Source organism: Panthera pardus, unplaced genomic scaffold (genome assembly GCF_024362965.1).
Source record: "Panthera pardus isolate Hobbes unplaced genomic scaffold, ASM2436296v1 HiC_scaffold_25, whole genome shotgun sequence".
Classification (NCBI taxonomy): domain Eukaryota; kingdom Metazoa; phylum Chordata; class Mammalia; order Carnivora; family Felidae; genus Panthera; species Panthera pardus.
Window position 1 is genome coordinate 13635688 of NW_026526821.1, and position 12350 is coordinate 13648037.

At 42.8% G+C, this 12350-nt stretch overlaps 1 protein-coding gene across 13 annotated transcripts in view; it reads right to left on the bottom strand.

The window, feature by feature from the left end:
* Positions 1–12350, bottom strand: part of NCOA3 (nuclear receptor coactivator 3) — a 139230-nt gene that overhangs the window by 10265 nt on the left and 116615 nt on the right. For 9 of the 13 annotated variants that reach the window (XM_019458225.2, XM_019458223.2, XM_019458221.2 and 6 more), the window contains 6 exons: positions 11341–12212; positions 9992–10127; positions 8289–8486; positions 7103–7360; positions 6878–7004; positions 5690–5861 (listed from right to left, as the gene is read on the bottom strand). In XM_019458225.2, coding sequence (XP_019313770.2) covers positions 5690–5861; positions 6878–7004; positions 7103–7360; positions 8289–8486; positions 9992–10127; positions 11341–12212 — 1763 coding nt within the window. The remainder of the gene's footprint in view (positions 1–5689; positions 5862–6877; positions 7005–7102; positions 7361–8288; positions 8487–9991; positions 10128–11340; positions 12213–12350) is intronic. The other 4 variants (XM_019458227.2, XM_019458226.2, XM_019458222.2 and 1 more) reach the window with 1 other exon arrangement.

A 12350-nucleotide genomic window follows, 5' to 3' on the forward strand; every position in this document is an offset into this window, starting at 1 on the left:
GAGCCTGCTTCGGATTCTGTGTCTCCCTCTCTCTCGGCCCCTCCCCAGCTCACACTCTGTCTCTGTCTCTCTCAAAAATAAAATAAACATTAAAAAATGTTCTAAAAAAGAATTCTGCAGGAGGGAAGAGCTGCCACGCTAAGACAAGAAGAGCCTGTCAGATACTGCATTCACCTTTACCGTCCTATCCACGGGCACAGAAGGCCAAGCATGCAGGCAACAGTCTCGTCCCAAAACACACTTCACCCCACTGTGACGGTGACACCACCCTCAATCTCCCTACCCCCCTGATCTCCCCTTTGGAGGCATGTTAAGAGATCATCAGGGTTCAGTCCTCGGACCTTTTTCCTCTCATTACATTTTCTATTTTGGTCTCCTCATCTACTAGTGACGACTGCTGAACTTGCCTCCGGCTCAAGTGTCTCCGAGTTCTAATTCTGCTTACGCAGATGGCTACTTAACATCTTTACCTGGATGTCTCAGGCATCTCAGACTTCACGTGTAGAAAACACAGGTAGTGGTTCCAAAGAGTCCCTCGCCCAAAAGACCCAATTCTCCTCCAATCTTCCCTCATGGCAACATGACAACACCATTTGCCCAGAACTAAAGCCAGCAATCTGGAATCCTCACATTCTCCCCCCTTTTTTAATGTTTTATTTTTGGGAGAAAGCGTGAGCAGGGTAGGAGCATAGAGAGAGGGGTACAGAGGATCTGAAGCAGGCTCTGCACTGACAGCAGCAAGCCCGATGAAGGGTCTGAACTCACGAACTGTGAGATCGTGACCTGAGCCAAAGTCGGACGCTCAGCCGACTGAGCCACCCAGGTGCCCCCCTCTCCCTTTCCAAGCACGTGTGTGCATACACGGTCCACCAAGTCCTGTCAGTTTTCTTCCAGGACACATTATGCATCCTTCCCTTCTTCCATTCCACAGCTGTGACCCTCTCTAAGACACTTTCTTGGACTCTTGTAGTAACTGACATCTATGTGTCTACTCTGTCCCCTCATACCAATTCCCCTCCCCAGAGAGCCACCTGAAATATCTTTCTATAAAGTAAACCACACTGTAAGTGAAACATGGATCGATCATGCATATTTACCTCCCTTCTCTTGCTAACTCTACTAAAATACCAGCGAAGAATTTAAAAGGTAGTATTTATCCACAAAACAACGAGAATAAGGAAGGCAACAAGATAAATATTTCAACAGGTATTTGCAAGACAGGAAAAGAGAGGAGTAACCAACTCAAGAGAGTAGGCACCGGGGCACCTGGGTGGCTCACTAAGTGTCCGACTTTGGCTCAGGTCATGATCTCGCGGTTCGTGGGTTCGAGCCTCAAGTCAGGCTCTGTGCTGACAGCTCAGAGCCTGGAGCCTGCTTAGGATTCTGTGTCTCCCACTCTCTCTCTCTCTCTCTCTTCCTCTCTCTCAAAAATAAATAAAACATTAGAAAATTAAGAGAGAGAGAGAGAGAGAGAGAGAGAGAGAAAGTAGGCACTAACGTGTCTGTGGAGAAAAACACACGTAAGACACCGAGCCAACGACAGGCTCCACTGGGACGGCAGAGGCTCAGGCAAAGTGCTCGAACGGGGCTGGTGAGGAATCTGGGCAGAGAGCAGGGGGCAGCCACCTCCCTGCCCTCCACCTGTCCCCCGACTCCGCACAGCTACATGGCCGTACTTTCCACCTACTCCCTCGGCAACCTCAGTTCTGGGACACCAGGCACAGCGGAGGGCAAGGGTAGGCAGAGCCTGAAAACAGGAAGTCTTATTTATGATTTCTAGTAAAATTTTTATTTTTATAATTTTATATCTTAATACTATGGTATCATCTACTCGCACCCCCAGCCCAGTTCCCAAAATACAATCAGGTAATAAATTCCCAGGTGAGAAAAACTGTAAAGTGGGAGTAGGAGGGGAGATGCATCAATGGCTCTAGATGTTGAATTCTGGGGAGTCCTGAAATAAAAGGGCCAGCCCCTGACCAACCACTTTCAGTGACGACTGATCCTTTTTAATACATCATACTTAAATATAAAAAGATAGCCAAGGATCACCAGATATCTGACGAAGACAGCTTTCAACATGAAAGTGACTCAAATAAAACGTTACTCAGAGACAAGAAAAATAGAGATTAAAAAACAGAGATTCAGTGTAATACCCAACATGTCAATCAACACCCAAGAAGAAAAAAACAGAAGAGATAAAATTATTAAAGAAATGATACCAAATGACATGTCTGTAAGCTTTACTAATGTTCAGCCTCATTACTAACAAATGCAATTAAAACTCACGAGTCACCAAACAGAGAGAGAGGGAGGCAAACCACAAGAGACTCTTAAATACAGAGAACAAACTGAGGGTGGATGGCGGGGGGAGGGGCGGGCGGGAGAGGGGAAAATGGGTGATGAGCACTGAGGAGGGTGCTTGTTGGGATGAGCACTGGGTGTTGTATGTAACTGATGAACCATGGGAATCTACCCCCAAAACCAAGGGTGCACACTGTACATTAGCCAATTTGACAAATTATATTAAAAAAATGAAAACACTAGTGTATTAGGAACTGAAAACAAAACTCACTAGTTAAAAAAAAAAAGACAGGACACAGAAAATGCCCCCAAACCAAAAAGATTATCTGTGCACTTGATATACAGCAGAATGAATGAAACAAGGCCCATACCAAGATAAGGCTTCCTGCAATTTCAGAGAAAAAGTTCCTGAATAATTCCAAACAGAAAAAACTAATCACACATAAAAACAGGAATCAGACTGACTATGAGTCAATGGCAACAATGGATGCCAGAAAGCTATCAAACAATTCTTTCAGAATGCTAAGAAAAAATTATTTTCAACCCAAAATTTAATGCAGGAGAGTGGAATAAAAGATATTTTCAGACTTTATCCCATGCAGTGGGGTGGAGAAATTAACAGAAACTGTGTTTCAACAAAACAAAGGAATAAAGCAAGAGGGAAAACCACTTGGGACCAGAGCTGGGAGATCTGACACAGAAAAGCGTCTAGACCTGCCTCTCAGGACAGAGTAAAGCAGACCAACGGAGAATCACAAGAGGGAAGCAAGGAACTGAAGAATTACCTAAAAATGTGTCTGAATACGTGAAGAAAAAATTAAGAGAAATTTTACAGTTCTGCTGCAGTATTTGGAAAGGATCAGAAATGTGTAAAAACAAAGCAAATCAAAAAGGAAGGCAGCTGGGGCGCCTGGCTGGCTCAGTCGGTTAAGCATCTGACTCTTGGTTTTGGCTCAGGTCACGATCTCTCAGTTTCACGAATTTGAGCCCCGCATCAGTGCAGAGCCTGCTTGAGATTCTCTCTCTCCCTCTCTCCGCCCCTCCTCCACTCATGCTGTCTCTGTCTCTCTGTCTCTCTCTCTCAAAATAAATAAACAAAAACAAAAAACAAACAAACAAAAAAAGGGCAATTAACTCAAAATCAGACAAACCAAAACCAAAATCCTATACAAACTATACCTGGCTCAGCAAGGAGTCAAATTAATATAAATATTGACCACCTATTTAACAACAAAAGACATAATTATTCTGGGAGTACTATGTAATGCGTATGGATGTGGAGAAAGGGGAGCTAAATACAGATCCACAATTTATCTGAAATTCCAAAAAAAAATCCAAAAAAAAAAAAAGTTCTAAAAAAAAAAGCAACACAATTTTTCATCTGTATTAAATGTATTTAATAGCAAAACTTGATCTGAACTTAATGAAGCAATACATAATCTCTAGATGTCTCATTTGGGGTGACTATTTTGCTATAAAAATATTAGCATGTATGATGACCGGCTACTGCCTAAAACTACAATATTGCTCAAAACTCCACCAGGGGCATCACAGAGTATGTGGCACATACGCACCACTTGATCTTTCTAAATCCCAAAATTCCTGAGCCCCAAGTTCTCAGATAAGGGACTATGAATGCACAGTCAACTATCCTATCAGGAAATCAACAGATACAGATTGAAGTTGATGAAGGACAGTTGCACAAGCATATTACTTAGAATATTCTCAAAATAAAGAGTTGAGTTTCACTATCTCTGACTAGGGTAAATGTGCATGATTCTTCAAAGAGTATATTTCTGTATCATTTCAAAGTTACAAACACAGATTACTTGGCAAAAATAACAATTAGGGACGCCTGGACCGCTTAGTCGGTTAAGTGTCTGACTTTGGCTCGGGTCATGTTCTCACGGTTCATGAGTTCGAGACCCCCACATGGGGGTCTCTGCTGTCAACACAGAACCTGCTTCGGATCTTCTGTACCCATCCTCTCTCTGCCCCTCCCCCCCCCAACTCTCTCTCTCCCCCTCAAAATAAATGAACTTAAAAAAAATTAAAATTAAAAATAACAAAAAAGAAAAGCAAATCTCTTCATTACCCTGCTTAAAATCTTTTATGGCTTCCCAATATAGCAGAAAAATGGAAGACTCCTTAAGATGGCTTTGTGGAACCTAACCTCCACTGACCTCTCCTCCCCAACATCATCCTACAGCAATCCCTCCCCTTCTCTCGTGGACTTTTAGTCACTTTGTTGAACCCCCAAGCCCTTCTCTGCCTGAGGACCTTTGAGTTAGCCATACCCCTTATGGAACATTCTCCCCCTCGCTGTGTTCTGAGCTGGCTCCAACTCACCCTTCAAACATCAACTGACATGCCATCTCCCCAGAAAAAGCTTTCCTGACCGTTCACTCGAGTCCCCAGTAATTCTTCATCTCATCATCCTGGACTTGAAAACACAAACATTTTTAAACTAAAGAACAAAACTACAAACAAGTCCCCACTGAAAAGAAACTGGGAAAACGATTTAAACGTAGGAGACAAGTTAACAGCCTTCAAATGGTAGCTCAGATAGAGGGCATTTTTTGAGTAAAATCTGGACACCCCGTCCACACCCCAAGAAAAGGTTCTTTTACGATAGTCTCCTAGTGTCCTAGGCCTTTCCTGCTAATCTCTACCCTACCGTGTCTGCTGCTATCCAGGTGGCTCCTTGCCTGATGCTTGCCTGTCCAGTGGGATGTGAGCTTCGGGAGCAGGAACTCGTTTGTTCACTACTTCCCCTCAGCCTCTAACACTAACTGGCATATAGAAGGTAAATATTTGTTAAATGAAAGAATCAATAAATCAATAAGTAAACCTACATAAATAACGTACTGTTGCATATCAAGAAAAACTCCATCAGAAAACTATTTTTAAAACACATATAAAAAAAAACATAAAATACGTTATATCTTGCAATCAACAAAATACAATTTAAGACAAACATCTTTGGGGCACCTGGCTGGCTTAGTTGGTACAGTATGACACTCCTGATCTTAGGGTTTTCAGTTCAAAATTCACGGTGGGTGTACAGGTTACTCAAATCTTTAAAAAAATAAATAAAACAAGCACCTTTGTTGCCCAACAGACTGAAAAAGATTTAAAAGAATAATCATGCTCTGTATCTGTTTCACCACTTGCTTGTCCACACTGTGTGTGTCTTCATCCACGTGGGCCACAGCACAGTGCTTGTGAGGGTTAGGAACTCCAATCATCACTCTCCATGAACACAGTGAGGTAACACAAGTGATCGGAAAGATAACACATACAGGCGTTCTTGTGCATGGCTTCATGAATGTATGCACACACGTGTGCACCTACACACTTCCATTTCCATGTTAATGCTACCTACTTGATTCACAAGTTCAGGGATGCCCAGAGCTCTGTCAATTTCTTCCAAGCCTGTGGCATCTGTGTTGCTCAAGAGAGTGTGTAGCTGGTCCAACAACGCTCGTTCATCACTCTGCCCTTCCAGGTTAGAAGGTGGCCCAAGAAGATCATCCAGGGAATTCCTAAGAAGTGGCCTAAACAGAGACTTGCAATCAATGCCAGTGGTGCTTTTCCTCTTACTGACACACACACACACACACACACTCTCTCTCTCTCTCTCTCTCTCACCACACACGTTTTTAATATACAGTAATACCTTAATTATTACAAGTAGAAACAATAAACCAACTTGGTTGGTTAAGAGAGAAGAGCAAATGTCACCAACTTAAATTGAAGGCCCACAATTTTAACCTTCCGCCAGGCCATCTACAGTTACCACATCTAGCTTACACATGCCTAGCACACACTCCCACCACCAAAGGTAACTGCTAGATCCCTACACATTTAGGGGACAGCAGAGGTTGAGGAGGATGGAACAGGGTGCTAGTCTCAAGATCATACAAGAACAGAGGTGGTCATGGTTATGATATTTGTTAAGTTGAAGTAACCCACAAAGGACTAGAAAAAAAGAAAAAAACACAAATGTTCAACCATCAGCAAACTGAGCCTGGGACCTGCCAAAATAACTTTTTGTTCCCCGTGGCCACAGAGCTCACGTGTTAACAAGTACAATACAAATTCCATTTACCCACAATACGGTGCCATAGCCCTCCAACACATCAGAAGGGCATGGACCTAGATACTCATTCTGCCTCAGGAAAAATTCTGTGGCGAGGCTATTTGTTCTCCACTGGGTAGAGAAGCACTGAAGCTAATAAACGCACAAAGCTACACCACTGTCCCCCCAACAGATCAAGCCATTTTTTCTTTATTGCAGAACTGAAGGCAGAACTGACACTGACAGGTGGCTTCTTTCATGCAAATGAGTCACTGATCAAGCTAAACAAAAACAGAAGACACACAATCTTTCACAGAAACAGAGTGCTGTGGTGCACTTTCACCATCATCCCTGAAATGCCCAGGTGGCAACCAGGCACCTTGGTCACAGTGAGTTTTTCTCATTCTCTTTCAGGTTTGCTCCTGTGCTCTGAGCATTTTCTAGATAATCCAATGCTAACATCTTCTACAGAGTCACATAATAAAGCCTCACCTATTTTGAGTCCCATGAGAGCCTTGTTCCACGGACAACATGCCATCTGGCCAGGAACCCGGCTGGTTGGACGGTGCTGCCTGGCCATACGGACTGACCCCCATTCCCATGGGAATTTCACCAGGCCCTGGTGGAGGAAAAAGAGGGGATGCATTTTCAAAGAAGGCAAGAGCAAACACCGCCCCGTGTCATCTCACTTTCTCTTTTGGCGAAGGGGACGCTTACGCATTTGAAGCATCTGCTGCTGTGGTGGCTGCTGTGGCGGCAACGCCGGCCTCGCACCTGGGATGCCAGCGGACCGAAGGGGCAACGTGGGCATCGAGCCGCTCACTGCAGGTCTGGGTAAAGAAGCGTTGTAATCCGCTCCTGGTCTTCCCACGGAGTTTGAACTCAAAGGCTCCATTCTGCTCGTCTTTGAGCTTGGCAAGCCCCAGTCTCCCGAGGAAGCAGTCGGATTCACAGTCACATTTCTGTTTGGTCCACCTAAAACAGGTAGAAATGATTACGTCTTTTCCAGATTATCATGAAATCCTTGCTGTGTAAGTACCGTCATTACACATGAACTTAACCAAGAATAAAAATAAAATAAAAGCTTTGTCATCCTAAATATAGGACTGGCCAACTATGAAGACTATTTTTTTAAAGACATTTTTTGAGGGGCGCCTGGGTGGCTCAGTGGGTTAAGCGTCCGACTTCAGCTGAGGTCACGATCTCACGGTCCGTGAGTTCGAGCCCCACGTCGGGCTCTGGGCTGATGGCTCAGAGCCTGGAGCCTGCTTCCGATTCTGTGTCTCCCTGTCTTTCTCTGCCCCTCCCTCGTTCATGCTCTGTCTCTCTCTGTCTCAAAAATGAATAAACGTTAAAAAAAATAAAATTAAAATTAAACTTTAAAAAAATAAGTAAATAAATAAAGACATTTTTTGATGGGCAACTGTTGCCATGTATTCATTACAAGTTAGAAAAGGTCTCAGACCGAAAGCTTCCTTAAGAGTTTAAATAGCCAGGGGCGCCCGGGTGGCTCGTTCGGTTAAGCATTAGGCGAATTTCAGCTCAGGTCATGATCTCATAGTTCATGGGATCAAGCCCCACATCGGGATCTGTGCTGTCAGCACAGAACCTGCTTGGAATCCTCTCTCTCCCTCTCTCTGCCCCTCCCCCACTCGCTCGTGTCTCGCATGCACACATTCTCATAATCTCTCTCTCTCTCGCTTTCTCTCAAAATAAATAAATATTTTTTAAAGAGCTTAAAAAACCAAGCCACAGAATAAATTAAGGAGACTTATGAAAGAACTACTGTGCTACTGTTACTCATAAACCTATTACTTAATCCCAATTATTTAAATGGCTTTAAGTATTCTAAATTTGCTTTTCCCAAAAGTTTAATCATAAATACTTATTAGAAATAACATACCCATAGTTGAGCCATAATTTTCCTGACTATCCATCATTCTTGGATTCCCACCCAACATGGGCTGCTTTGGTAACATGGGGAAAGCACTGATATTCTTTACTGGAGGACTCGAGCCAACAGAAACAGGGCTATCTAGAGACACCGCTCGGTTATACGGAGGACGAATGGACTGCACAGACTGTGGGCTCCTCAAACCTGCTGAAACACAAATACACAATACAAAATGTCCTCTGACAATTCAGTACATAAGTAATCAAGGACAACACATCAATACCAATACCACCCACACGAGACTTTCCCTTACTAAAATAAACACTAAACACACGCGCGCGCACAAAGAAGAAAAAGAAGACAAAAACCCCGTATTCCAAATCCAGTAGAAAACAAGAGTCCCAGCACTGGCTGCTGTACTAGGGCATCGTTCTGCGGCCTGATACGGTCATTTGTGTTCCGCTTCGCTTAATATTACAACTGCTAGCAACATTCAAACTGCCAGAGGTTCTTCCCTAAGGGAACTTCTTAAGTGGATTCTGTTTAAAATTTTATAATTAAATATAACCAGGTAAGTTGCCCTCTAGTCAAACAAGGAATGAAATACAAAATCTCCTAACTTTTTACTGTTTCCAATCCATTTGATTGATCTTTCCATTTTAGTTTAGGAAATAGTGCCATCGAAAATGAATAATCACCATTCCTGATAACTGTGAATTACTCTTTTTTGATCGATACCTGTAATATACCCTCGTTAAACTGATGAGTGAGGAAACCACATAGCTGTGGAAGAGAGGCCGAGGGAGAATCAGCAAACACTAAAGAAGTCTCCCAGCTAGATAACCAGGTTCCAGAAATGTCTCAGGACAGGCTTCTATCTACAGTTTTAGTTGCTTTTTAATTTAAGTCTCTATGCCTCACAAAAATAGATGCTCAGGTACCTGGTACTCATCTGGAGCAACCAATGATGAACATTTTCCTAAAAGTTCCAGGATTACTGGTATATTAATTAGAAACAGGGAATTTTTAAAAATAGAAAAACGTCCAGAACGCTTTTTAAAACATATGCACTACGAATTAGTATTCAAAGCTGAGAGGTAGAGTATGCATTTTGAAGTTTACAAATGCTAATTAGGGGCACCTGGGTGGCTCAGTTGGTTGAGTGTCTTGACATCAACTCAGGCCACGACCTCGGGGTCATGACACTGAGCCCTGCGTCACACTGAGCATAAAGCTGCTTAAGATTCTCTCTCTGCCCCTCCTCACTGCTCGCACACACACATGCTTGCCCTCTTTCTCTTAAAAAAAAAATGCTTAGATTCCAATCTTAGTGTAAGAGCACAGCTGACTCTTGAACAACACAGGGCTTAGGGGCACCGAGCCCCCAACACAGTAAAAAATCCATACAACTTCTGATTCCCCAAAAACTTACTATTAATTATCTACTTTGACCAAAAGACTTTGATAAGTCAATTAACACATATTTTGTATGTCATATGTATTATATACTGCACTCTCAAAATAAAATGGAGAAAACATTAAGAAAACCATGAGAAAATGTTTATAGTACTGTACTGTATTTATTTTTAAAAAATACACGTGTGTAAATAAACATGTGCTGTTCAAACCTGTGTTGTTCAAGGGTTAACTATACATACAAGTGCGAAGAAACGTTAAAAAGGCAGCAAGAATAAAACCTAGTTCTTTCTTACCCAGAGAATTAGTTCCCTGAAACATCTGCTGCTTGGTTCCAAGATTACTACCATTTGTGGATACGGAATTATTGTAGAAGTCAGAACTAGTCAGATCACCAAGAATAGCATCTAGATTATCCAAATCTCCAGATCCCTGGGGGGGGGAAAGTTTTTTTTTAATTAACCTGTGTGCATTACTAGATATATACGCATACACATTCATCAGAAGAACACAAATGAAACGGGAACAAGTAAAATACAAGTTACCGGAAATGATAACGCCCAACTTAAAGGCTAGCTTACTTAGACCCCCACCCTAAATCTTCTTCCTTGAAATGAAGAATAGTTTTAACTACTGAAAGAAATCTCTGGGTTTGGAAGTGCTTTCAACAGGGGCATTTTTAAATCTGCACTGGAACTTTAATTCTCAAACCGTAGGTATTTTCGAGCTAGTGTTACTCAGGATCATCAGCTGACAGAGAGGCCTGCCTCTATACATACCTTCCAAAACAAGTATGATTAGTAACAAAGGCAACAAGCTGACATTCGACAAAAGATTCACAGGCATGCTTTAAAAAGGGCTCTGGGGCAGCCTGGGGGGCTCAGTCAGTTAAGCATCTGACTTCGGCTCAGGTCATGATCTCGAGGTTTATGGGTTCAAGCCCCGCGTCGGGCTCTGTGCTGACAGTTCACAGCCTGAAGCCTGCTTCACATTCTGTCTCCTTCTCTCTCTATCCCTCCCCTGTTCACACTCTGTCTCTATCTCTCAAATATAAATAAACATTAAACAAAATTTTTTAATAAAATAAAAAAATAAATAAAAAGAGCTCTTGGTCCATAAATTTGGAGCACTAGGTTCAACAAAAATTAAATAGACATCCTAACAGCAAGACTTCCCCAAGACTTTAATTTTCTCAGGTGCACATTAACACCTCCCAGAGGAGTCAGAGTTTGACAAACGCTTATATGGAATGAGATCATGTACAGAGGGAAACATGATTTTAGGTAAAAATCAAAATTCTGTTACTTAACGTGTTAAGTTTTCCCCCCCATTTCTTTCTACTATACCATTACATGACCCAACCCTCTCATTCCAACAACAAAACCTCCGTGAAAATTTTCAAATTCTCTACCAACTGGTTCAAGTTATAGCCACATTTAAAACACCCACATCTGGTTCTTTCCAAACTGCGTCACATTACACTTCACGATGCCCAAAAGAATTACAAAGAACCGACAGCTCGAGAATAACTTCCATCACATAAACCTAAAATAGAAGATAGGGTTTTGCACGTAACATACTGTCTTTCTAACACAGAAATGCAAGGATTAACCACAATGGCTAAGCTGGAAAACAGACAAATTACCTCTTCATTTGTTTCGGTCTTAATTTTAGAGTCTTTCTCCTGACTCGAGCTAGGAACGGTGGAGCTGCTGCTGCACTGACTCCCTTTACTGTCCACTCCTTCCACTTTGGGCTGCAGTGCTTTAGAGAGCGGATCGCTGGGATCATCCCTGTCCAGCAGGTATCTAAGAAGTGCGTTATTCTCCTTCTTCTTAGGACTCAGTTGCTCCTGCTTGACGCCTCCTTCCACACCAGACGCCGCACTACCGGTGTCTTTCCCCGTGGCTTCTGCGGTAATCTTGGCTACTTCCGCGGGTGAATTCCCATTCTGCAGCAACTTGTGCAGGATCCGGTGTTTCTCCTGCAGCAGTGACCCGTGCATATTGGATGTGGAGGACACTCCTCCAGAGGTCGAAGAAGAGACCCCAGAGGGGCTGGTGACACTAATGGAAGAGTCTTTACAACTTGAATCCAGGGGGGAGTTGGTCAAAGAGGAATGACCCCGATCGTCAGAAGAACAGGTAAGTAACTGCAGTAATTTTTTATGACCTTTGCTTTCCAGAGGACCCCTCTGATTCTCTGCCCCTTCGATACTGCTCTCCTTACTTTCTTTGTCGCTGAGGTGATCCCTGCTATTTGACTGACACATTGAACTCTCCACTGGATTCTGATCACAATACAAGCCCAGGGGACTCTTGGAATCCTGACTGTTCACTTTACTTGGCTGGCTTATATTCATATTGGGAGAGTTATCCAGTTTGGGGCCTGGTGAAGACAGAGTGGATAAAAGAGAAGTCCCCACACCCTCACTGATAGCTTGAAGAGCACTCAGAGAGCTACTAGAAAAGCTGTGGCTCCCAGTATTTCCAGAAGATCCCATGGGCGAGTGCACACCTGGATGTGGAGAAAAATTAAGGCAAGAATTAGACTATCAGATGCTATAACAAAATGCCACTTAACTCTATTAGAAAATGAACTGACTTTACAAGAATTGCAACAGAACAAAAAGAGAAGGACTACTGAAGAGTAAAC